The sequence below is a fragment of the Pristiophorus japonicus genome, chromosome 7, assembly GCF_044704955.1.
Source record: "Pristiophorus japonicus isolate sPriJap1 chromosome 7, sPriJap1.hap1, whole genome shotgun sequence".
In the NCBI taxonomy this organism is placed as follows: Eukaryota; Metazoa; Chordata; class Chondrichthyes; family Pristiophoridae; genus Pristiophorus; species Pristiophorus japonicus.
Window position 1 is genome coordinate 244,465,331 of NC_091983.1, and position 27,836 is coordinate 244,493,166.

The 27,836-nt window shown below is 46.3% G+C and overlaps 1 protein-coding gene across 2 annotated transcripts in view; it reads right to left on the minus strand.

The window, feature by feature from the left end:
* LOC139267485 (dynein axonemal heavy chain 8-like) overlaps positions 1-27,836 on the minus strand; it is a 2,569,686-nt gene that overhangs the window by 429,068 nt on the left and 2,112,782 nt on the right. For both annotated transcript variants that reach the window (XM_070885867.1, XM_070885866.1), the window contains one exon: positions 17,316-17,469. In XM_070885867.1, the coding sequence (XP_070741968.1) occupies positions 17,316-17,469 (154 nt within the window). The remainder of the gene's footprint in view (positions 1-17,315; positions 17,470-27,836) is intronic.

Here is a 27,836-nt window from a genome sequence, read left to right on the forward strand (position 1 = left end):
CTGTAGGACAGAGTATACATTAAGAAATAATGGGGGCTTTTTAGAGATGTACTGCAATAATCGTGGACGACTTTAATCTTCATATAGATTGGACAAATCAAATTAGCAACAGTAGCCTTGAGGACGAGTTCATAAAGTGTATTCGGGGCAGTTTCTTAGAACAATACATTGTGGAACCAGCCAGGGAATAGGCTATTTTAGATCTGGTAATGAGACAGGATTAATGAATGATCTCATATTAAAGGATCCTCTCGAGAAGAGTGATCATAACTTGATAGAATTTCACATTCAGTTTGAGGGTGAGAAACTTGAGTCTGAAACTAGTGTCTTAAATAAAGGCAATTTCAAAGGTATGAAGACAGAGTTGGCTAAAGTGGACTGGGTAGATGATGAGAGGGGAATCTAAAACTAGGGGGCATAATTTCAGAATAAGGGGACAGAGATGAAGAGGAATTTCTTCTTTCAGAGGGTCATCAATCTTTAGAATTCTTAACCCGAGAGAGCTTTGGAAGCTGAGTCAATGAATATGTTCATTCAAGTGTATTCAATATTCAGGAAAGATAGACTGAAAGGAAAAGGAGGTGTGGTCGCATTGCTGGCTAAAGAGAGATTAACTCAATAGTAAGGAAGGACATTAGCGTGGATGAGGTGGAATCTGTATGCGTAGAGCTGCGGAACACAAAAGGGCAGGAAACACGAGTGGGAGTTGTGTACAGACCACAAAACAATCATAGTGAGGTTGGGGATGGTATCAAACAGGAAATTAGAGATGCATGCAATAAAGGTACAGCAGTCATCATGGTGACGTTCATCTACATATAGATTGGGCTAAACAAACTGGTAGCAATACGGTGGAGGAGGATTTCCTGAAGTATATAAGTGATGGTTTTCTAGACCAATATGTCGAGGAACCAACTAGAGAGCTGGCCATCCTAGACTGGGTGTTGTGTAATGAGAGTGGATTAATTAGAAATCTTGTTGTGCGATGCTCCTTGGGGAAGAGTGACCATAATATGGTAGAATTCTTCATCATCATCATAGGCAGTCCCTCGGAATCAAGGAGCACTTGCTTCCACTGCCAAAGTGAGTTCTTTGATGGCTGAACAGTCTGATATGAGAGCCACAGACCCTGTTAAAGGTGGGACAGACAACCGTCGAGGGAAGGGGTCGGTGGGGCTGGTTTGCTGCGCGCTCCTTCCGCTGCCTACGCTTGGCCTCTTCATGCTCTTTGCGTTGAGACTCGAAGAGCTCAACGCCCTCCCGGATGGGCTTTCTCCACCTCGGGCGGTCTGCGGCCAGGGTCTCCCAGGTGTCAGTGGTGATGTCGCACTTTACCAGGGAGGCTTTGAGGGTATCCTTATAATGTTTCCACTGGCCTCCTTTGGCTCGTTTACCATGAGAGAGCTCCGCATAAAGTATTTGCTTAGGGAGTCTCGTATCTGGCATGTGAACTATGTGGCCTTCCCAGCGAAGCTGACTGAGTGTGGTCAGTACTTCAATACTGGGGATGTTAATCTGGTCGAGGACACTGATGTTGGTGTGCCTGTCCTCCCAGGGGATTTGCAGAATCTTGCGGAGACATCGTTGGTGATATATCTCCAGTGACTTGAGGTGCCTTCTGTACATCGTCCATCGTCATACAGGAGGGCGAGTATTACTACAGACCTGTAGACCATGAGTTTGGTGGAAGATTTGAGGCCCTGGACTTCAAACTCTCTTTTCCTCAGATGGCCGAAGGCTGCGCTGGTGCACTGGAGGTGATGCTGAATCTCCACATCAATGTCTGCCTTTGTTGATAAGAGGCTCCCGAGATATGGGAAATGGTTCACGTTGTCCAGGGTTGCACCCTGGATCTTGATGATTGGAGGACAGTGCTGTGCAGTGGTGACAGACTGGTGGAGGACCTTTGTCTTACGGATGTTAAGCGTAAGGCCCACGCTTTCATATGCCTCAGTGAATACATTGACTATATCCTGGAGTTTAGCCTCTGACTGTGCACAGACGCAGGCGTCGTCCGCATACTGCAGCTTAACGACAGAGGTTGGGGTGATTTTGGACCTGGCCTGGAGGAGGCATAGGTTAAACAGCTTCCCACTGGTTTTGTAGTTTAGTTCCACTCCAGCGGGGAGCTTGTTGACTGGGAGGTGGAGCATGGCGGCGAGGAAGATTGAGAAAAGGGTTGGAGCGATAACGCAGCCCTGTTTGAATCTGGTCCGGACGTGGATTGGGTCTGTAATGGATCCGTTGGTAAGGATCACGGCCTGCATGTCATTGTGGAGCAGGCAAAGGATGTTGACAAACATTTGGGGTCAATGGAGGACGCTCCATAGACCCTCATGTTTGACAGTGTCAAAGGCCTTTGTAAGATCGAAAAAGGCCATGTATAAGGGCTGGCACTGCTCCCTGCATTTTTCCTGCAACTGGCACGCTGCAAAGATCATGTCTGTTTTGCCCCGTAGGGGACGAAATCCACATTGTGATTCTGGGAGGAGCTCCTCGGCCACAGGGAGAAGACGATTGAGGAGAACTTGTGCGACAACTTTCCCAGTGGCTGATAACAGGGAGATTCCACTGTAGTTGCCGCAGTCGGACTTGTCCCCCTTTTTAAAAAATAGTCACAATCACTGCATCTCTCAGATCTCCCGGCATGCTCTCCTCCCTCCAGATGAGAGAGATGAGGTCATGTATCCGCGCCAACAGCGCCTCTCCGCCATATTTTAGCGCCTCAGCAGGGATTCCATCCGCTCCCGTAGCCTTGTTAGTCTTAAGCTGTTTTATGGCTTTGCCTACCTTGTGCAACGTTGGAGTTTCACTGAGTTAGTGGCGGGTCACATGCTGCGGGATGGAGTCGAGAACACTCGAGTCAAAGGCAGAGTCTCGATTGAGGAGATCTTCAAAGTGCTCCTTCCATCGGGTCCTGACAGCCTTGGTGTCCTTGATGAGTGTTTCCCCATTCTTGGCCAGGAGTGGGGTGGGGCCTCGGGAGTTTGGACCGTAGGTGGCCTTGAGTGCAGTGAAGAATCCTCGCATATCGTTGTTGGCCAGTTGTTGTATCTCCTGTGCTTTGTCCATCCACCACCTGATCTTTAGGTCCCAGGTTTTTTGTTGGACCTCAGCCTTGAGTCATCTGTAATGTTGTTTTTCAGCTCCCGAGTTGGGTTGTTGCTTGAGGCTCAGAAATGCTTTGCGCTTGCGAACTATTAGTTCTTCGATCTCCTGATCATTTTCATCAAACCATTCCTGGTGTTTTCTGGTTGAGTGACCAAGTGTCTCTTCACAGGCACTGGTTTTGGAGGCCTGGAGGGCAGACCAAGTGCTGTGGGGATTCAGCATCTCAGGGCCATCAAGGCATGCCAGATTGATTGTGAGGCACTGGCTGTATAGGGCTCCCTTAGCTGGGTCTCTAAGTGCCCCGGCATTAACTTTTTTGCGGAACTGCTCCTGCCATCCCCTCTGCTTTGGGGCAATGTTAATGTTGATGATGGATCGGATTAGACGATGGTCCATCCAGCAATCATCAGCTCCTGTCATGGTGGGGGTGATGCGCACATCCTTGCGATCCCTGGCTCGGACAATGACGTAGTCGAGCAGGTGCCAGTGTTTGGAGCGAGGGTGTTGCCACGATGCCTTGTATTTGTCTCTCTGGCGGAACAGGGTGTTGGTGATGAGGAGTTCATGTTCTAGACATTTTGTCAGGAGTAGGGTACCGCTGGAGTTGGCTTTCCCTACCCCCTCTCTGCCAATCACGCCTTCCCATGGCTGGCTTTGCCAAACCTGGCATTAAAATCACCCAGGAGAATCAATTTGTCGCTCGTGGGGACGTGGGACAAGGATGACTCGAGGTTGGAATAAAAACCCTCTTTAGCCTCATCCGTTGCATCGATGACTGTGGCACATTGGTTCTGAGATAGGATAATATGAAGAGTCACGAGGCGTTCGTTAACCCCACGGGGGAGTCTTTGAGGCGGCCAACCAGCTCATTCTTGACAGCAAAGTCGAATCCATGAAGGCGACGTTCTGCCTCTGGTTTCCATTTCCAGAAGAAGGTATACCCTCCACCATGTTCCTTCAACTGGCTTTCCCCTGCCTGCCGGGTCTCGCTTAGAGCGGCGATGTCAATGTCAAAACGTCTGAGTTCCCGGGCAACTATGGTGGTGCGGTGTTCCAGCCTGTTGCTGTTGGGATTGTCCATGAGGGTCCTGACTTTCCAGGTCCCGAACTTCATACTCATGAAGTGGATGATGCCTGTGCGTGAGTTCTTTTAACATGTCGGTAGCCGCTGCACATCAGCAACCACATGGGCTTAGCTGGACAAAGTCTTGGTCTTCATTAAGGTGGAGAGTAACACAGTTAATACAGAGACAAGAGTGCTGAACTTAAAGAAAGATAACTTCGACGGTATGAGACGTGATTTGGCTAGGATAGACTGACGAATGATACTTAAAGGGTTGACGGTAGATAGGCAATGGCAGACATTTAAAGATCACATAGATGAACTTCAACAATTGTACATCCCTGTCTGGCATTAAAATAAAAAGGGGAAGTGGCTCAACCGTGACTTACAAGGGAAATTAGGGATAGTGTTAAATCCAAGGAAGAGGCATATAAATTGGCCAAAAAAAGCAGCAAACCTGAGGACTGGGAGAAATTTAGAATTCAGCAGAGGAGGACAAAGGGTTTAATTAGGAGGGGGAAAATAGAGTATGAGAGTAAGCTTGCAGGGAACATAAAAACTGACTGCAAAAGCTTCTACAGATACGTGAAGAGAAAAAGATTAGTGAAGACAAATGTAGGTCCCTTACAGTCAGAATCAGGTGAATTTATAATGGGGAACAAATAAATGGCAGACCAAGTGAACAAATACTTTGGTTCTGTCTTCACTAAGGAAGATATAAATAACCTTCCGGAAATACTAGGGGACATAAAAACATAGAAAATAGGTGCAGGAGTAGACCATTTGGCCCTTCGAGCCTGCTAAAGGGATCAAAGGGTACGGAGAGAAAGCAGGAATCGGGTACTGAAGTGCATGATCAGCCATGATCATATTGAATGGCGGTGCAGGCTCGAAGGGCCGAATGGCCTACTCCTGCACCTATTTTCTATGTTTCTATGTTCAAGACTCAGATAAACAGATTCTTGAACTATAGGGAGTCAAGGGTTATGGGGAACAGGTAGGAAAGTGGAGGTGAGACCAAGATCAGATCAGCCATGCTCTTATTAAATGGAGGAGCAGGTTCGAGGGGCCATATTGTCTACTCGTGCTCCTATTGCTTATGTTCTTATTACTTTCTTAACAATACACCAGAGTAGGCACTTTGGTGTTTTATATAATGTTCATATAAAGTTTCTATTCACGTCACACATTGAAACCTTTATGTTCAACACTTTGCATCCTTGGACAGATTTGTATGCATCTTTGGAAGTGGCTGAGTGAGTTTCAGTGAATGCTGAGACATAACATTACCTGCGACAATGGTCATGAGTGTGAAAGGAATGACTTGGGCATTGTAGGGATGTATTATGGTGCTACTGGGGTGATGATTAAAGACAAAGTGGCTGAGGTATGTAAAAAAATAACTTCGCTTTGTTGATGCGGTTTTCTTTGCGGGTTTTTGCCCCCTTTCGTTCAGCCCGGCTTGAGTGCCAGACTGATTGCCTGGGATCGCCATGACCTTGGTGGTCCAGGGAGGTGATTTTTAATGGCCGTCCATTTAAGGAAGTGAAGGGCCCTTTAACGCAGCAGGGTTGCACGGCCCAGTATGCAACGCTGCTGAGCTCTCTGCCCGCCCGCATCCTTTAACGCTCCAAGATGAAGTGGAGCACTTGATTTAGCACTCCACTTCGTTTCTGGAGCACTAAAGCCAATTGTCTGATGGTTAGGAAGCATTAGCGCTCGTCGCTAAGTTTCCCGGCTTTCAAAAGTTACCGCCCCCAAACGGGGCGATGATGAATTTCTCCCCCAAAAGATTCTGAGGGGGATTGATGGTGTAGATGCTAAGAGGTTGTTTCCCCTGGCTGAAGACCCTGTAGGAGGCACACTCTCAGGATAAGTGTTTGGCCATTTAAGACTGAGATGAGAAGGAATTTCTTCACTCAAGAGGGTTGTGAATCTTTGGAATTCTCTACCCTAAAGGGATGTGGATTCTGAATCATTGAGTAACTTTAAGGTTGAGATCGATAGATTTGTGAACTCTGGAGAAATCAAGCGACATGGAGATTGAGTGGGAAAGCAGAGTTGAGGTCATGATCTTATTGAATGGCGGAGCAGGCTCGAGGGGCTGTATGGCCTACTCCTGCTCCTAATTCTTATGTACTTATGTTCTAAATTTGTAGATGACAGTCAGTTAAGAGGTAAGTTGTGTAGATGGGAGCAGGAAGTTACAAAGGAAATAGACGGACTAAGTGAGTAGGCAAATCTGTGGCTGATGGAGTTCTGTGTGGGAAAGTGGGAGATCATCCAATTTCGATCTTTGAAAGACAAATAAACATATTTTCTTAATTGTTAGACATTATTTACCATGGAGGAACAAAGGGATCCATGTGCGCAGATCACCAAAAGCTAGTGCACAGATATGAAAAGGTTAATGAAATCTTGGCATTTATCTGACGGAGTTGGAAGAGAGAAAGTGATGCTACAGTTATACAGAGCCTTGGTCAGATCCCATTTCGAGTATTGTATTCAGTTTTGGGTACCGATTTTTAGGTGCCGATCAATTTTTCCGCTCCCTTCACTCACTCTAACCTACCTCCCTCTGAATTTGCAGCACTCCACTCGTTCAGATCTAACCCCGACCCAGATTAGGAAAAGAGGAGGTGCAACAAGACCTGGGTGTCATGGTACATCAGTCATTGAAAGTTGGCATGCAGGTACAGCAGGCGGTGAAGAAGGCAAATGGTATGTTGGCCTTCATAGCTAGGGGATTTGAGTATAGGAGCAGGGAGGTCTTACTGTAGTTGTACAGGGCCTTAGTGAGGCACCACCTGGAATATTGTGTTCAGTTTTGGTCTCCTAATCTGAGGAAGGACGTTCTTGCTATTGAGGGAGTGCAGCGAAGGTTCACCAGACTGATTCCCGGGATGGCAGGACTGACACATGAGGAGAGACTGGATCGACTGGGCCTGTATTCACTGGAGTTTAGAAGGATGAGAGGGGATCTTATCGAAACATATAAAATTCTGAAGGGGCTGGACAGGTTAGATGCAGGAAGAATGTTCCCGATGTTGGGGAAGTCTAAGGATAAGGGGTAAGCTATTTAGGACTGAGATGAGGAGAAACTTCTTCACTCAGAGAGTTGACAACCTGTGGAATTCCCGACCGCAGAGAGTTGTTGATGCCAGTTCATTGGATATATTCAAGAGTGAGTTAGATATAGCTCTTGCAGCTAAAGGGATCAAGGGGTATGGAGAGAAAGCAGGAAAGGGGTACTGAGGTGAATGATCAGCCATGATCTTATTTAATGGTGGTGCAGGTTTGAAGAGCTGAATGGTCTACTCCTGCATCTATTTTCTATGTTTCTATGTTTCTAACCCCGACCTTGTCATCAAACCTGCTGACAAGGGTGGCGCTGTTGTTGTTTGGTGAACCAACCTCTACCTTGCAGAGGCTGATCGCCAACTCTCTGACATCTCCTCCGACCTTCCCCTGGACCATGATCCCACTTCTGAACCATCAAGTCATCATTTCCCAGACCGTCACTTACATTTCCTCTGGAGATCTTCCTTCCACAGCCACCAATGTCATAGCTCCCCAACCCCGCACAGTCCACTTCTACCTCCTTCCCAAGATCCACAAACAGGACTGCCCTGGTCAACCCATCGTTTCAGCCTGTTCTTATTTCCTCCTATCTCGACTCCATTTTTTCTCTCCATTTCCACTCTCTTCCCACCTCAATCCACGACACCTCCGCCGCTCTCCATCACTTTAACAGTTTCCAGTTTCCCGGCCCTAACCGTCTCCTTTTCACCATGGATGTCCAATCCCTCTAAACTTCCATCTCCCACCAGGATGACTTGAGGGCGCTCTGCTTCTTCCTCGAGCAGAGGCCCAACCAGTCCCCATCCACCACCACCTCCTCCGCCCGGCTGAACTTGTTTTCACATTGAACAACTTCTCCTTTAACTCCACTCATTTTCTCCAAATTAAAGGTGTCGCTATGGGTCCTAGTTATGCCTGCCTTTTCATGGGATATGTGGAACATTCTTTGCTCCAGTCCTACTCGGGTCCCCTCCCTCACCTCTTTTTTCAGTACATTGATGACTGTGTCAGTGCAGTTTCCTGCTTTCGCCCTGAATTTGAAAATTTCATTCACTTTGCATCCAATTTCCACCCATCCCTCACCTTCACATGGTCCATCTCCGACTCTTCCCTTCCCTTCCTCGACTTCTCTGTCTCCATTTCTGGGGATAGGCTTTCGACCAGTATACACGATAAGCCCACTGACTCCCCCAGCTACCTGGACTACACTCCCTCCCACCCCACATCCTGTAAGGACTCCATTCCATTCTCCCAGTTTCTCCGTCTCCGTCACAGCTGCTCTGACGACGCCACCTTTCACACTAGTGCCTCTGACATGTCTTCCTTTTTCCTCAACCAAAGATTCCCTTCCGCTGTGGTAACCAGGGCCCTCGACCATGTCTGTTCTATTTCCCGCACCTCTGCTCTAATCCCTTTCCCTCCCTCTCAGAACCACGACAGGGACAGGGTTCCCCTTATTCTCACCTTTCACCCCACCAGTCTCCACATTCAACGGATCATACTCCGCCATTTCCGCCACCTCCAGCGTGATCCCACCACCAATCACGTCTTCCCCTCCCCTCTCAGCATTCTGAAGGGACCGCTCCCTCCGCGACATCCCAGCACCCCCTCTCCTTCCCACGGCACCTCTCCATGCAAGCGCAGGAGATGAAACACCTGCCCTTTTACCTTCCCACTATCCAGGGCCACAAAATATTCCTTCCAGGTGAAGCAGTGATTTACTTGTAATTCTTTCAATTTAGTATACTGTATTCGCTGTTCACGATGTGGTCTCCTCAAGCGCAGATTGTTCAGTCCGTAAGTGTGACCCGGAGCTTCAGGTCGCCTGTCAGTTTAATTCTGCACTTCACTCCCACTCTGATATCTTCGGCCTCGGAATCATATACTGTTCCAATGAAGCTCAATGCAAGCTCGAGGAACAGCACCTCATCATTCGTTTAGGCACTTTATAGCCTTCTGGACGCAACATCGAGTTCAACAATTTCAGAGCATGACCTCTATACATATTTGAACCCCTTTCCCCCCACCCCCCGCAACCCCCCGGCTTGTGTTTTTTTCTCTTTGTCTCCAATGACAGCTGGTCATTATTCCGCTATTCACACCCTATCTAGATTAACCTTTTTCAACTCCAGCCATTACCATTTCAATTCGGCCCATCATCTCTTTTGTGTCTCTAATCTCTCCTGCCTTCCACCCTATCACAGACCTTCCCTTTTGTTCTTTCTTCCTTTCCCATTTTCAATGCTTCTTAATAATCTGTTCTTTTCGAGCATTCGTCAGTTCTGACAAATGGTCATCAACCTGAAACGTTAACTCTGTTTTTATCTTCATAGATGCTGCCTCACTTGCTGAGATTTCCAGCATTTTCTGTTTTTATTTAAGAAAGAGATGGAGGCATTGCAGCACAAAACCACTCACATGAAACAAGGTCTTGAAAGGGTTAAAGTACAGGTTGCATAAATGTGGTTTGTATTCCCTAGAGTTTACAAGTTTGATCTAATCGACGATGATGCAATTCGATAGGGTAGATACAGAGTAACTTTTCCTCTGGTGTGGAACACCAGAACGACTTGGAAGAAGGGACCGAGTGTAATGTTGCCAAGTTTGCTGATGATACAAAGATGGGAGGAAAAGCAATGTGTGAGGAGGACACAAAAAATCTGCAAAAGGACATAGACAGGTTAAGCGAGTGGGCAAAAATTTGGCAGATGGAGTACAATGTTGGAAATTGTGAGGTCATGCACTTTGGCAGAAAAAAAATCAAAGAGCAAGTTATTATTTAAATGGAGTGCCACAGTACATAGAAACATAGAAAATAGGTGCAGGAGTAGGCCATTCGGCCCTTTGAGCCTGCACCACCATTCAACAAGATCATGGCTGATCATTCCCTCAGTATCCCTTTCCTGCTTTCTCTCCATGCTCCTTGATCCCTTTAGCCGTAAGGGCCATATGTAACTCCCTCTTGAATATATCCAATAAACTGGCATCAACACCTCTCTGCGGTAGGGAATTCTACAGGTTAACAACTCTCTGAGTGAAGAAGTTTCTCCTCATCGCAGTTCTAAATGGCTTGCCCCTTATCCTTTGACTGTGTCCCCTGGTTCTGGACTTCCCCAACATTGGGAACATTCTTCCTGCATCTAACCTGTCCAGTCCCGTCAGAATTTTATGTTTCTATGAGATCCCCTCTCATCCTTCTAAACTCCAGTGAATACAACAGTACTTGTGCATGAAACACAAAAGGATAGTATGCAGGTAAAGCAAGTGATCAGGAAGGCCAATGGTATCTTAGCCTTTATTACAAAGGGGATGGACTATAAAAGCAGGAAAGTCTTGCTACAGCTATATGAGGTATTGGTGAGGCCGCACCTGGAATACTGCGTGCAGTTTTGGTTTCCATATATACGAAAGGATATACTTGCTTTGGAGGAAGGTTCACTAGGTTGATTCCGGGGATGAGGGGTTTAACTTATGAGGAAAGGTTGAGTAGGTTGGGCCTCGACTCAGTGGAATTCAGGAGAGGTGATCTTATCGAAATATATAAGATTATGAGGGGGCTTGACAAGATGGATGCAGAGAGGATGTTTCCACTGATGGGGGAGACTAGAACTAGAGGGCATAACCTTAGAATAAGGGGCAGCCATTTAAAACAGTGATGAGGAGAATTTTCTTCTCTCAGAGGGTTGTAAATCTGTGGAATTCGCTGCCTCAGAGAGCTGTGGAAGCTGGGACATTGAATAAATTTAAGGCAGAAATAGACAGTTTCTTAAATGATAAGGGGTTATGGGGAGCGGGCGGGAAAGTGGAGCTGAGTCCATAATCTGATCAGCCATGATCTTATTGAATGGCGGAGCAGGTTCGAGGGCCGTATGGCCTACTCCTGTTCCTATTTCTTACGTTCTTATGTTAACAAAGGTGGATAATTTTGAAATTAGAGCTAGGGCATTTAGGAGAGAAACCAGAAAGTAGTTTTTCACACCAACGATAGTGGAAATCTGGAACTCTCTCTCTTAAACAGCAGTGGATGCTGGGTAAATTGAAATTTTGAAGACTAAGGCCTAAAAATTGGCCTCCTTAGCGCCTCCCGTTGTTGCTTCCGGGGGTTGATAATGGGGCGCTAAGCATTTACCAACCAGGTGCGGTGAGAAGATCGACTCCCACTATATTCAGCAGGAGGTTTGTGGTGGTGGTATGGCATTGCGCCCTGATCTCCTTCACCCGGAGATCATGATGTCATGGTCGTGGCGCATCGCCCCAGTAGCGCCCCACACCCGAACTTCAGTTCTGCTGCCTACAGCCAGGCGAAAACACTGGCTGTTATAGGAGGCGTTCATCGGGAGGCCGGGCGCTTTGGGAGTGATGTTTTAAGGCGAGGTAGCAAAGGTAAGTAAAAAAAAAAAAAATCTCAAATGCTTTCTTTTAATTTTTGTTCGATGTTTTTCCCCCGTGATCGATCAGCCCGGCATTCTGCTGCAGTGGATCGGGCTGATCAGGTTGGATCGCAGCTGCCGTCGGGAGCAGAGTCTTTTGCAGAGCCTGCAGCGATGGCCCTTCCCTTTAAGGGAGGTGTAATGCATTTGCTTCGTGGGTTCTTTGCTTAACAATCACACCAGTTCATCCATCAAGTTTACAATCACCTGTGTCATCGTGGATCCTCTGAACCTAACTGACTGGGGTCTTATTGAATGTTGTGAACATCACATGACTGATCACAACTCAACAACTCTGTAACACTTTTGATTGGAGAACAAAATTAAACAGTTAACTCAAGTGCCCCTTGATCTGGGGGACACTCCAAACATTTTTGAAGGCCCTTTTTTTTTGGTTTTTTTGTTCTTTTTTTGTGGTTTTTTTTGTGGTTTTTTTTGGGCACTAAGACCATACATTATACAAGTGCCCCCTATAAAAGGGGAGGGGGACACTAAAACCGGCAATAAAACAAATTAAACTTTAAAACATATAAAATCAAATTAAAATTTGGTTGCCGGGGGTGATGATGCACTCCAGTCCCTCCAGCGCCCACCTCTCGTGGAAGGCCGCGAGCGTACCGGTGGACACCCCGTGCTCCATCTCCAAGGACACCCTAGCTCGAATGTAACTGTGGAAGAGAGGCAGGCAGTCAGGCTGAACGACCCCCTTAACCGCCCGCTGCCTGGACCGGCTGATGGCCCCTTGGCTGTGCCCAGGAGCAGTCCGATGAGGAGGTCTTTGGACCTACCCGCTCCCCTCCGCACAGGGTGCCCAAAGATCAGGAGCGTGGGACTGAAGTGCAACCAGAAATTGAGGAGCAGCCCCTTTAAATAATGGAACAGGGGCTGCAACCTCGTACATTCAGTAAAAACATGGAACACGGACTCCTCCAGACCGCAGAAATTGCAGGCAGTCTGGGAGCCCGTGAACCAGCTTAAAAATTTATTGCATGGCACTGCTCCATGCACCACCCTCCAGGCCAAGTCCCCGATAAATAGTGGGAGGACTCCCGCGTAGAGTGCACTCCATCGGGGACCCCCGCCTCCTCCGGACAGCAAGATGGTGCGCCATGGTGTGTCTGGACGGCAGATGAGGGTGGCAAGGTTGAGAGTGTGCAGGACCAGCCCGTACAGGAAACCCCTCCACACAGATCTGAAAGGCACGGAGGGGATTTCCCTGAGGCGGCTCAAGTTATGAGGTGCCGGCTCCCGAGGGAGGTTTCGTGGCTTGGCGCCGATGAGGAATTCCGTCCGGACGGGGGTCAGTTCGGATGGGATCTCCCCCCGTGCTTGAGCCTCCTCGACACACCTAACGGAGTCAGGGCCCAACGCTGTTTTTAGTATCGGCTGCGCGGCGGACGTCGGCCCAGTTTAGGTGCCGTGCCAGCACGTCTGCCGCTAAAATAAGGTTCCACTTGGAGTTGAATGCAGGATCTATTTACTGGACAGATGCTTTGATGAACTAAGCTAAGCCTCAGACTCAAATCGCGCCGGCTCAACAACTCTATAACCCTGTGAGCATACATTACAGGAGGGAAGGAGCCTTCCAACGTGGCAGCGCTGCATGGCCCATTGTGCAGTACGGCACAACTACCGCCTCGCCTTCTGCCTCTTGCACTCCAGGAAGGAAGTGGAGCACTTGATTCAGTGCTCCACTTCCTTCCTGGAGCACAAATGCCAATTTTCTTTAAAGCTGAAAAACATTTGCGCCTGGCGCTAATTTTCCAAACGTTTAAAAGTTAATGCCCCAAATTTCTCCCCGAAAGAGTGACAAATTTTTGTGAGGAAATGTTATCGAAGGGTATGGAGCAAATGCAGGTAAATGGAGATGGGGTACGGATTTGCTGTGATTTAATTGATGGCGAAACAGGCTTGAGGTTCTGAATGGCCTATTCCTGTTACTATGAAAATATATGCATGAATCATACCTCAATTAGATCACCCCCTCAAACTTTAAATCTCAAGAGAACATAAACAAAGTTTATGGGTCCTGTCCCAATAATTTAACCTTTTATGCCTTGCTATAATTCTGGACTATCTGTGCTTTACTCCCTCCAAGGGAATATATATTTTCTGATGTTTGATGCTTAAAACAGAATGCAGTATTCCAGATGGGGTCTGGCCAAGGATCTGTACAGTTGAACATCACTTATTTAAGATAAAGGCCAATATTCCATTTGCCATTTGAAGTACTTTTTATATTTCTGCATTAGCTTCTAATCACCTGTACACATGGACATCTAAATATCATTGCTCCTCCATAGCTCCTAGTCCCTCACTAAATGTTAGGATTTGTCTTTCTCGGATCCAAGTGGACGGCCTTACATTTCCCATGTTGAATTGCATAGATCTGGTTCAGAAGCACTTCCAAGTCCATGATAGTAATATTTGCAATCCACCTCACACAGCAGCCCTTACAGATATTTCTCAGCCTCTGTAGTAAAGTCTTGGCCTTTGAGTGAAGCCTCCCTTCCACGTTGTAGGATTTGAATTCCCGTAGCTAGATCACCCTCTGCCGCTAGCCAAATTTTCCTCCCCTCCCCAGTATAAACAAGCAGTTGAACTTGGCATTTGTTCTTGGATTCTGACACTGTTCCAGTTTGTTAATATCTTAATGTATAAGTACAAATGATACGGTCAGAATATTTAAATCTACGTGGTGGATGAGATAATATAGCAGGAGATAATAGCAAATACTCATGGAGATGGATTTTTACAAATGGTTACAGAAAATGCTGGAAATACTCAGCAGGCAGCATCTGTGGAGAGAGATTCAGAGTTAATGTTTCAGGTCAATGACCCTTCATCAGAAATGGAAAAAGTTAGAGATGTAACAGGTTTTCAGCAAGTGTAGGGGCAGGGAAAGGGGGAAGTGGAGCAAAGAACAAAAGGGAAGGTCTGTGATAGGGTGGAAGGCAGAAGCGATTAAGAAACAAAAGGGTGCAAGGCAAAAGTTGCTGGGGCCTCAATCTATTTTACAATCTATATTAATGACTTGGATGAAGTGACCGTGTGTAATGTAACCAAGTTTGCTGATGATACAAAGATAAGTGGGAAAGCAAATTGTGAGGATGACACAAAGAATCTGCAAAGGAATACAGACAGGTTAAGTGAGTGGGCAAACATTCAGCAGATGGAGCATAATGTGGGAAATGCGAGGTTATCCACTTTGGCAGAAAATATAGAAAGCAAATTACTATTTAAATGAAGAAAAATTGCAAAGTGCTGCAGTACAGAGAGACTTGGGGGTCCTTTGCATGAAACACAAAAAGTTAGTATGCAGGTATAGCAAGTAATCAGGAAGGCATATGGAATGTTGACCTTTATTGCAAGGGGATAGAGTATAAAAGCAGAGAAATCCTTCTACAACTGTACAGGGTATTGGTGCGGCCACACCTAGAGTACTGCATTCGGTTTTGGTCTCCGTATTTAAGGAAGGATATACTTGCATTGGAGGCAATTCAGAGAAGATTCACTAGGTTGATTCCAGAGATGAGGGAGTTGACATATGAAAATAGGTTGAGTAGGTTGGGCCTCTACTCTTTGGAGTTCAGAAAGATGAGAGGTGATCTTATCAAAATATATAAGATAATGAGGGGTCTCGACAAGGTGGATGCAGAGAGGATGTTTCCATTGATGGGGGAAACTAGAACTATGGGGCATAGTCTCAGAATTAGGGGCCGCCCATTTAAAACTGACATGAGGAGGAATTTCTTTTCTCAGAGGGTTGTAAATCTGTGGAATTCTCTGCCCCAGAGAGTTGTAAGCTGGGACATTGAATATATTTAAAGCAGAGATAGACAGATTTTTGAGCGACAATGGAGTAAAGGGTTTTGGGGAGCAGGCAGGGAAGTGGAGCTGAGTCCATGATCAGATCAGTCATGTTCTTATTAAATGGCGGAGAAAGATTAAGGGGCCAAATGGCCTACTCCTGCTCCTATTTCTTATGTTCTTATGAGATGGTAATGGGATAAGTTACGAAACAAAAGATCAGTCTAGATAGGGTGTAAATGGAAATGGCAGAATCATCAACAGCTGCCATGAGAAAGAGAGAAAAAACACAGAAAAAAATATGGGCCCAAGTTTCCACATGATTTGCGCCTGATTTTTAGGAGCAACTGGTGGAGAACGGACTATCTTAGAAATCGCAATTCTCCACATTTTTTTTTCTGCAGTTCTAGTCAGGTAGAACAGTTCCACTTTGGAACAGAATTTTTTCTTCAAAAGGGGGCGTGTCCGGCCACTGACGCCTGATTTCAAAGTTTCCACAGTGAAAACGTACTCCAAACTAACTTAGAATGGAGCAAGTGAAGATTTTTGTAGAACTGAAAAAACCTTGTCTACACATTAAAAAATCAGGCGCAGGTTGCAAATTATGCGTCCAGAACGAGGTGGGGGGGGAGGGGGGGGGGGAGGGAAGTCATTAAATTCTATAATAAATCCTTATTTATACTTCTACAAATATTATACAAATAAATCCAACCTGAATAAACATTTATAAGCAAAGAAAAGATTAAATAAACCATCTTCTTACCTGTGTGAAAGTGCTTCAGCCACGGAGAATGCTGCAGGCGTTCGTTCCCGCGGGGGGTGGGGAAGGAAACAGCCATTCGTTCCCGCAGAGCGGGAGGAAGGGGAGGAGGAGGCAGCCGTTCGTTCCCGCGGAGGGTGGGGAAGGAATCAGCCGTTCATTCCCGCGGTGGGGGGGGGGGGAAGGAGACAGTGAGAAGGCTGCAAGAAGCCTCAATGCTGATGGCAATGTGCTTTTATTAAAAAATGTTCAAAAATTAAACAGCTACAAAGAACTACAAAAATGGGCGAGTGCCAATGTTTCCTTCACACTGCGCATGCGCGAACGCTCCAATGCGCATGCGCAGCGTTGCCGGCAGGAAAAAAACTAATTTAAATGGTACCCGCCCCCTCCCACTTACAAAATCGGCACGAGTGTAGGCTCCGCTCCCCTGGGCGCCGCGCCAAACAGACAAGGAGCTGCAGGGCGCTCCAGAATCGCGCGTTTTTTTTCCGGTGCCGTTTTAGGCGCGAAAAACAGGCGCCCAGCTCGGAGGGACGCCCGTTTTTTATCATGTGGAAACTTGGGCCCTATATGTCCAGGGATTACTGTCTAAAAATGTAGAACTGGTGAGTGGGCAGGGAAGTGGAACTGAGTCCATGATCAGATCAGCCATGATTTTATTAAATGGTGGAACAGGCTCGAGGGGCTAAATGGCCTATTCCTGCTCCTATTTCTTATGTTCTTATGTAACTTGACGTTGAGTCCAGAAGGCTGTAAAGTGCTTAAATGAAAGATGAGGCGCTGTTCCTCGAGCTTACGTTGAGCTTCATTGGAACAGTGTAAGAGTCGGAGGATGGAGAAGGGTCATCGACCTGAAACGTTAACTCTGTTTCTCTCTCCACAGATGCTGCCTGACCTGCTGAGTATTTCCAGCATTTTTTGTTTTTATTTCAGATTTACAGCATCTGCAGTATTTTGCTTTTGTATTACAAATAGTTGATGGATATTGAATTCGGAGAGATATAAAGAATTAGAAAGAACAGAGATGTGGCTACACAAAATCTAAGTAACTACATACCTCTCCAGAAGACAGTACATTGTTGATATACTCAAGAAAGGACTCTTCCTTTATGTCACTATCAGTGAATATAAAAGTGATTCCCTTCCCGTCTGCCCCAGCTGTTCTGTACAGTATCTTCAAGTCATCCATCAGATTGCCGACATTATACGCTCTGAAAGAAGCAATAACAACAACAACAACAATTACAACAACAGCAACAACTTGCACGTATGCATCACCTTGAACATAGACAAACATCCCAAGGTGCTTCACAGCCAAAGAAGAGATTGGGATAGCTGCCCAAAACCTTGGTAAAAGAGGTAGGTTTTAGGTGGAGAGGTGAAGTGAATTAAGGGGAATTCCAGAGCGTGAGACCAAGGCTCACTTCAGGGGCAGTGATTGGTAAGGGGGTGAGCCACTCCAGTATAGAATTGTCAGGGTCTCCAGCATCATTGTGGTCTACTGGAAGCTCCATAATTTCATTATTAGAAAAGGACTGAATCTAATGGACCCAGAGGGAGACAGGAATTGTGTCCCTGGGCAGCAGGGACAATAGCCTGAGGAGGCTGTTCTGGAGAAGGACCACAACCAAGGACAAACCTTTGTCACCTGTTGCTGGCATATGGAACTCGGTTAATTCAGCTTCTGAAAGGTGTTATGTTTAGTTCATTCAATATGGGGAAAAAGGTGGTTGGCTTCATTAGAGAGAGTGATACAGATTTCACTTTTGAGAAGAAAGAGAGACAGAGTTACCTTAGCCTAGCAACAGCCGGTGTTTGCAATCAACCGGCCTTGGATATGCTTAGAACTGTTGGGGGAAAAATTGCCCCGTTTTTAGAGGCCTGTTAGTACCTCAGGGTGGTGTAGTGCCTGTCTTCCATGTGCTTTTGCCTGTCCTAGTGCTCCTACACAGTGTTAACCCAGTGGCTGCAGCATGGCTGGTAGAAGGCTGCTGCTTTTCAGTGGAGGAGACTTCAGATAACCTTGGAGGATGACCTCAGCAGCTCTGGGTCAAGAAGAGCAGGCTTCAGACTGCACCATCTCAGCACAGGCACAGCAGTCTAGGCTGGCTGGCTGACAGGGAACAACAAGGGCACTGAAGGAATGGCGGGGGGCGGGGGGGGGAGAGGACAAATGCTATCATACTGAGAGAGAACAGCAGGGTTGTGCATCTTGGAGCCACTGCCACTCCCCTGGGATGGTGCCTCAGCAATCCTAGTAATTTGCTGGGCGGCTATGACACCCTGCAAGCCCCTTTGAACATTGGTATCCACATCCACAGTGATGGCAGCAGTCTGAGCTTGCATGACTTCAGTCTAAGCTTCTATTTCAGCAATCAGACTTTTAGTGGAAGCTGCTTGTGCTGCAATGGAAGGTGAGACATATACCATCAGACAATGCATCGTGGTTGGGTCCACAAGTGTTTTGATGGAGATGGCCATCACTTCCATGCTGGAAAGGATGGGCTCCAAGCTGTGCACAAAGTTGGACCAGACTATAGATTATTGGCATTTGATAAAGTCCCACATAAGGGACTGTTAACTAAGGTAGAGGCACACGGAATTGAGGGCAAATTAAGGACCTGTTTAGGAAATTGGTTGAGCGGAAGGAGACAGGTAATAGGGATAATGGATAGGTACTCAAATTGGTAGGATGTGACTAGTGGTGTTCTGTAGGGATCTATGTTAGGGTCTCAACTATTCACAGTATTTATTAACGACTTAGATGATGGCATAGAAAGTCATATATACAAATTTGCCGATGACACAACGATAGGTGGCACTGTAGGCAGTGTAGATGAAAGCGTAAAATTACAAAGGGATCTCGACAGATTAAGTGGTCGCGATCTCACCAACCGTGGCGAGACCAGGATACCAGGTAGGTGGTGAAGCTACTCCTCGCTCGAGCCCACATTGCATGAACAATCTTTCGTTGCTGGGGCTTGTTAAGCCCGCCCTGCAAAGGTTCCTGGCCAATGAAAAGGAAGCCGGTCTGATGACATTATTTGATGACGTATCATCAGCTGCTTTCCTTAAAGGGACAATCATTTTGACAGCTGTGCCCAGCGGGAGTCCGGGGGTCGACGGCAGCGTCAAGGAGGCGGAGTCGGAGTTCGTGAGGCCTATAAAGGCCCAGCGGGAGTCGAGGGATCGGCGGCAGCATCGAGGAGGCGGAGCAGGAGTTTGTGAGGCCTATAAAGGCCAGCTGGTGCAGGGGCAGAAGATACACAAAGAAGTAGAAAGAAATCAAAAGGTGACATCACAGCCAAGGGGGCCAGTGATTGGCTGGTGAGCAGTTTTTATTTTTATTTTCCCTATCAGTAGGTAACCTTTATCATTGTTGTTGCCAATTTAAGTTAATCTAGGGGTTAAGTCATGGCAGAAGAGCTCGGACACATGTTATGCTCCTCCTGTGCTATGTGGGAACTCAGGGATGCTTCAAGCATCCCTGACAACGACATGTGCGGAAAGTGTATCCACCTGCAGCACCTGACAGACCGCATTGTGACACTGGAGCTGCGGGTGGATTTACTCTAGAACATTCCCGATGCTGAGGATATCGTGAATAGCACGTTTAATGAGTTGGCCACACCACAGGTAAAGGATACACAGCCAGATAGCGGATGGGTGAACAACAGGAAGAGCAGCGGAAGGAAGATAGTGCAGGGGTCCTCTGAAGTCATCTCCCTGCAAAACAGATACACCATTTTAGGTTCTGTTGAGGGGGATGACTCATCAGGGGAGAGCAGCAGCAGCCAAGTTCATAGCACCATGGATGGATCTGCTGGAGAGGAGGGGAGAAAAAAGAGTGGAAGAGCTATAGTGATAGGGGATTCGATTGTAAGGGGAATAGATAGACGTTTCTGCGGTCACAATCAAGACTCCAGGATGGTATGTTGTCTCCCTGGTGCAAGAGTCAAGGATGTCTCAGAGCGGGTGCAGGACATTTTGAAAAGGGAGGGTGAACAGCCAGTTGTCGTGGTGCATATTGGTACCAACGATATATGTAAAAAGCGGGATGAGCTGAATTTAGGGAGCTCGGAGATAAATTAAAAAGTAGGACCTCAAAGCTGGTAATCTCAGGATTGCGACCAGTGCCACGTGCTAGTCAGAGTAGGAATTTCAGGATAGCTCAGATGAATACGTGGCTTGAGGAGTGGTGCAGAAGGGAGGGATTCAAATTCCTGGGACATTGGAACTTGGGAGAAGTGGAACCAGTACAAACCAGACGATCTGCACCTGGGCAGGACCGGAACCAATGTCCTAGGGGAGTGTTTGCTGGTGCTGTTGGGGAGGAGTTAAACTAATATGGCAGGGGGATGGAGACCTAGGCAGGGAGACAGAGGGAAATAAAATAGGGGCAGAAGCAAAAGATAGAAAGAAGAAAAGTAAAAGTGGAGGGCAGAGAAACCTAAGGCAAAAATCAAAAAGGGCCACATTGCAGCAAAATTCTAAAAGGAGCAAAGTGTGTTAAAAAGACAAGCCTGAAGGCTCTGAGCCGCAATGCGAGGAGTATTCGGAATAAGGTGGACGAATTAACTGCACAGGCAGCAATTAATGAATATGATATCATTGGCATCACGGAGACATGGCTCCAGGGTGACCAAGGCTGGGAACTCATATCCAGGGTTATTCAACATTCAGGAAGGATAGACAGAAAGGAAAAGGAGGTGGGGGAGAGTTGCTAGTTAAAGAGGAAATTAATGCAATAGTAAGGAAGGACATTAGCTTGGATGATGTGGAATCTGTATGGGTGGAGCTGCGGAATATCAAATGGCAGAAAACGCTAGTGGGAGATGTGTGCAGACCACCAAACAGTAGCAGTGAGGTTGGGGACAGCATCAAACAAGAAATTAGGGATGCGTGCAATAAAGGTACAGCAGTTATCATGGGCTACTTTAATCTACATACAGATTAGGCGAACCAAACTGGTAGCAATACAATGGATGAGGATTTCCTGTATTGTATTTGGGATGGTTTTCTGGACTAATATGTTGAGGAACCAACTAGAGGGCTGGCCATTCTAGATTGAGCGATGTGTAATGAGAAAGGACTAATTAACAATCTTGTTGTGCGAGGCCCCTTAGGGAAGAGTGACCATAATATGGTAGAATTCCTTATTAAGATGGAGAGTGACACAGTTAATTCAGAGACTAGGGTCCTGAAATTAAGGAAAGGTAACTTCGATCATATGAGACGTGAATTGGCTCGAATAGACTGGAAAATGATACATCGAAACATAGAAACATAGAAACATAGAAAAATAGGTGCAGGAGTAGGCCATTTAGCCCTTCGAGCCTGCACCGCCACTCAATAAGATCATGGCTGATCATTTCTTCATACCCCTTTCCTGCTTTCTCTCCATACCCCTCGATCCACTAAACCGTAAGAGCCATATCTAACTCCCTCTTGAATATATCCAGTGACCGGCATCAACAACTCTCTGCGGCAGGGAATTACACAGGTTAACAACTCTCTGAGTCAAGAAGTTTCTCCTCATCTCAGACCTAAATGGCCTACGCCTTATCCTAAGACTGTGTCCTCTGGTTCTGGACTTCCCCAACATCGGGAACATTCTTCCCGCCTCTAACCTGTCCAGTCCCGTCAGAATCTTATACGTTTCTATCAGATCCCCTCTCATTCTTCTAAACTCCAGTGAATAAAGGCACAGTTGATCCAGTCTCTCCTCATATGACAGGCAAGCCATCCCTGGAATCAGTCTGATGAACCTTTGCTGCACTCCCTCAATAGCAAGAACGTCCTTCCTCAGACTAGGAGACCAAAACTGAATACAATATTCCAAGTGAGGCCTCACGAAGGCCCTGTACAACTGCAGTAAGATCTCTCTGCTTCTACATTCAAATCCCCTAGCTATGAAGGCCAACATACCATTTGCCTTCTTTACCGTCTGCTGTACCTGCGTGCCCACTTTTAGTGACTGATGAACCATGACACCCAGGTCTCGTTGCACCTTCTCTTTTCCTAGTCTGCCGCCATTCAGATAATATTCTGCCATTGTGTTTTTGCCCCCAAAATGGATAACCTCACATTTATCCACATTATACTGCACTGTCATGCATTTGCCCACTCACCTAACCTGTTCAAGTCAGCCTCTTAGCGTCCTCCTCACAGCTCACACCGCCACCCAGTTTCGTGTCATCTGAAGATATTACACTTTATTCCTTCATCCAAATCGTTAATGTATATTGTGGGGTCCCAACACTGAGCTCTGCGGCACTCCACTAGTCACTGCCTGCCACTACTTAGAGGGTTGACGGTGGATCGGCAATGGCAAACATTTAAAGGTCACATGGGTGAATTTCAACAATTGTACAGCCCTGTCTGGAGTAAAAGTAAAACGGGGAAGGTGGCTCAACCGTGGCTAACAAGGAAAATTAAGGATAGTGTTAAATCCAAGGAAGAGGCATATAAATTGGCCAGAAAAAGCAGCAAACCTGAGGACTGGGAGAAATTTAGAATTCAGCAGAGGAGGACAAAGGGTTTAATTAGGAGGGGGAAAATAGAGTATGAGAGGAAATTTGCCAGGAACATAAAAACTGACTGCAAAAGCTTCTATAGATATGTGAAGAGAAGAAGATTAGTGAAGACAAACGTAGGCCCCTTGCAGTCAGATTCAGGTGAATTTATAATGGGGAACAAAGAAATGGCAGACCAGTTGAACAAATACTTTGGTTCTGTCTTCACGAAGGAAGATACAAATAACCTTACGGAAGTACTAGGGGACCGAGGGTCGAGTGAGAAGGAGAAACTGAAGGGTATCCTTATTCGGCGCGAAATTGTGTTCGGAAAATTGATGGGATTGAAGGCCAATAAATCCCCAGGGCTTGATAGTCTTCATCCCAGAGTACTTAAGGAAGTGGCCCTAGAAATAGTGGATACATTGGTGATCATTTTCCAACAGTCTATTGACTCTGGATCAGTTCCTATGGACTGGAGGGTAGCTAATGTAACACCACTTTTTAAAAAAGGAGGGAGAGAGAAAACGGGTAATTTTCGACCAGTTAGCCTGGGGAAAATGTTGGAATTAATTATTAAAGATGAAATAACAGCGCATTTGGAAAGCAGTGACAGGATCGGTCCAAGTGAGCATGGATTTATGAAAGGGAAATCATGCTTGACAAATCTTCTGGAATTTTTTGAGGCTGTAACTAGTAGAGTGGACAAGGGAGAACCAGTGGATGTGGTATATTTGGACTTTCAAAAGGCTTTTGACAAGGTCCCGCACAAGAGATTAGTGTGCAAAATTAAAGCACATGTTATTGGGGGTAATGTATTGATGTGGATAGAGAACTGGTTGGCAGACATTTAGCAGAGAGTCGGGATAAATGGGTCCTTTTCAGAATGGCAGGTAGTGACTAGTGGGGTGCTGCAGGGCTCAGTGCTGGGACCCCAGCTATTTACAATCTACATTAATGATTTCGAAGAAGGAATTGAGTGTAATATCTCCAAGTTTGCAGATGACACCAAACTGGGTGGCGGTGTGAGCTGTGAGGAGGACGCTAAGAGGCTGCAGGGTGACTTGGACAGGTTAGGTGAGTGGGCAAATGCATGGCAGATGCAGTATAATGTGGATAAATGTGAGGTTATCCACTTTGGAGGCAAAAACACGAAGGCAAAATATTATCTGAATGGCGGCAGATTAGGAAAAGGGAAGGTGCAACGAGACCTGGGTGTCATGGTACATCAGTCATTGAAAGTTGGCATGCAGGTACAGCAGGCAGTGAAGAAGACAAATGGTATGTTGACCTTCCTAGCTAGGGGTTTTGAGTATAGGAGCAGGGAGGTCTTACTGCAGTTGTACAGGGCCTTGGTGAGGCCTCACCTGGAATATTGTGTTCAGTTTTGGTCTCCTAATCTGAGGAAGGACATTCTTGCTATTGAAGGACTGCAGCGAAGGTTCACCAGACTGATTCCCGGGATGGTTGTTCTGACAAATGAGGAGCGACTGGATCGACTGGGTCTTTATTCACTGGAGTTTAGAAGGATGAGAGGGGATCTCATAGAAACATATAAAATTCTGATGGGACTGAGCCGGTTAGATGCATGAAGAATGTTCCCGATGTTGGGGAAGTCCAGATCCAGGGGACACAGTCTAAGGATAAGGGGTAAGCCATTTAGAACTGAGATGAGGAGAAACTTCTTCACTCAGAGAGTTGTTAACCTGTGGAATTCCCTACCGCAGAGAGTTGTTGATGCCAGTTCGTTGGATATATTCAAGAGGAAGTTAGATGTGGCCCTTACGGCTAAAGGGATCAAGGGGTATGGAGAGAAAGCAGGAAAGAGGCACGGAGGTGAAAGATCAGCCATGATCTTATTGAATGGTGATGCAGGCTCGAAGGGCCAAATGGCCTAATCCTGCACCTATTTTCTATGTTTCTTTGTTTCTATGTCTATGTGCTGTCAGTGTTCTACAGCATTTAACCGCTACATACACTGACAAGCACTGCACAAAGTTGCACGGCTGCACCCAGGCTCTCCCATGACTCCCTCCATATGCTTATAGAGGGAGTAACAGCATGCAGAGAGTCTCTCTTCCTTTCCAATGAGATCAACACAGCCCATTTTCACATTGCACAGGAAGACACAAGCAGAGATATCGTCAGGAGGACCTGGCTGCAGTGGCGAAAACTTTTCAATGATTACAGTAGCTCACAAAATGTTACTGCAAAGCCACACTCAACCTCAATTCTCCTGTGCCACTCATCATATACCCATCACTCTGCCTTCCCTACCCTACACCAACATGTCTTACACCTCCACCCATCTCTCTCTATCTATGTTATTACTTCCCCATCTCACTAGCAACCACTCACACTCACCCTCATCCTTGTCCAATCATTCAAACTAACAACACACAAGGGTCGACACTTGGGTGCTTTCGTGAATGTTCGTGTAAAGTTTCTGTTAATATCTTTTCAAGCATTGAAATCTTTATTTTCACCACTGTGCTTTCTTGCACAGATTTGTGTGCACCTTTTAAAGTGTCTAAGTGAGTTCCAGTGAATGGTAAGACATCACGCTCCCCCCTCGCCCTCAATAGTGATGATTGCGAAAGGAATGGCTTGGACATTATAGGGATGCTTTATGGTGCTGGTATGGGATGGGAGCCAGGGTAGTGTACAGTGTTAAGTGAGGCAAATTTGGACATGGTGGGACCATTGCTGGTGTCCTGGGCAGCAATGTGCATGGGTGATAATGTCCTGTGTCCTGTGCAGCATCAGTTGATTGCGGAGAAGGTTGGTACTGCCAGTGTGCCCACTGGTGCTGGTGTTGGGGCTGATCATGTTGAGAATATGAGGACCAAAGTCAGATTTTTTCATGGGCACTGATGCTGATGGAATAGATGGCAGGTGAGGTTGAAATGACAGAAGCGATTTGTGATAGAGGGTTTTCCAATGAGGTGACATTGGATAGAGAGTTTGTTCCAAATACTTGCCAGCTGCATAAAGGTCAATCTGTCTTCTAAATGCAGTGAGCAACTGATTCTAACCTTGAAAAGTGAAGACCTATGAAATGGGAGCTTTCATCGACCATTTGCAGCTGTCAGGTTAGTGAATCATTTGATGCTGACACCTGGTGTGATAACCGCACTCCGGGAAACTTGTTAAAAACCTGGTAAAATGGTAATACATGATAAAATCCTGCTTAACTACCTTTTAACAAGCTTTTAACTATCTAACTTGGCTGACCTGCCACTTGGTGTCGGGTCTGTGAACCGCAGCCAGACTGACACTTTGGAAATTGACAAGGAGGCGAGTTCAGAGCAGGATCCCGCCTGCTGTCAATCTCGGCCATTTTGACAGCGGGTTTGCCTCCAAACCCGCACACGCAGGGTTGGTAAATGGGCAAATGTATTTTAATGTAGGTAAATGTGAGGTCATCCACTTTTGACCTAAAAAGGATAGAACAGGGTACTTTCTAAATGGTGAAAAACTAAAAACAGCGGAGCTCCAAAGAGACATAGGGTCATGAACAGATGCAGAAAATAATTTAAAAGGTTAATGGAATGTTGGTCTTTATATCTAGAGGACGAGAATATAAGGGGATAGAAATTATGCTGCAGCAATACAAAACCCTAGTTAGGCCATACCTGAAGTACTGTGAGCAGTTCTGGGTACCACACCTGAGGGAGGATATATTGCCCTTGGAGAGAGTGTAACGCAAGTTTACCAGAATGATACCCAGACTTCAAGAGTTAAGTTACGAGGAGAGATTACACAAGTTAGGGTTGTATTCCCTAGAATTTAGAAGATGAAGGGGCGATCTGATTGAAGTTCTCAGGATATTTAGGGGAACAGATAGGGCAGATAGAGATAAACTATTTTCACTGGTTGGGGATTCTAGGACAAGGGGTCATAGTCTAAAATTTAGAGCAAGGCCTTTCAGTAGTGAAATTAGGAAACGCTTCTCCACATAAAGGGTGGTAGAAGTTTGGAACTCACTTCCATAAATGACAATTAATACTAGATCAATTCTTAATTTTAAATTGGAGAATGATAGCTTTTTGTTAATCAAATATATTCAGGGATATGGGCCAAATGCTGTTATATGGAGTTAGGTCGCAGATCAGCCATGATCGCAATGAATGGTGGAACAGACTTGAGGGGCTCAATGGCCTACTCCTGTTCCTATGTTTAAAATTCTGACGGGGTTAGACAGGTTAGATGCAGGAAGAATGTTCCCAATGTTGGGGAAGTCCAGAACCAGAGGTCACAGTCTAAGGATAAGGGGTAAGCCATTTAGGACCGAGATGCGGAGGAACTTCTTCACCCAGAGAGTGGTGAACCTGTGGAATTCTCTACCACAGAAAGTTGTTGAGGCCAATTCACTAAATATATTCAAAAAGGAGTTAGATGAGGTCCTTACTACTAGGGGGATCAAGAGGTATGCCGAGAAAGCAGGAATGGGGTACTGAAGTTGAATGTTCAGCCATGAACTCATTGAATGGCGGTGCAGGCTAGAAGGGCCGAATGGCCTACTCCTGCACCTATTTTCTATGTTTCTATGTTTCTATGTTTCTATGTTCCTACTCCTTCATGCTCCTTGACATTGAACACAGGCTTCTCAATGCACCAAGCATTTTGTTGTGTATGCCCATCAGCCTTTTTCTGTAGCCTTTGCCATCAAAGTCATCATCTGTGTCCTCTGCAGCAGGACTGGTGTGCGACCTCACCCTCCAGCAAGCTGGCACGGGCGATATCCTTGCCTCATGGACCTGACTGCAGCGCACTTGTGCCCAGTGTCGCACCATGTGCAAAGCTTGCCTCTAATCTATCCACTAAGATACAGGTATTGTCAGCATCTGAGCTGGTGGCTGTGTGTAAAATCAAGTGACGCTGTGCCTTCAGCATCACTCTCTTATGGGTCTTCCTCCACTGCCTGGCCAGGTATCTGAAAGGACAAAGGCAGAAGGGTAAGGTCGTGGTGAGGGGAGCGGGGAAAGTAAGAGGCAAATGCCAACACCAGCTGCAGCTTGTAGGTCAGAAGAAATGTGGGGGAAGTGGAATGTGAGAAGGAG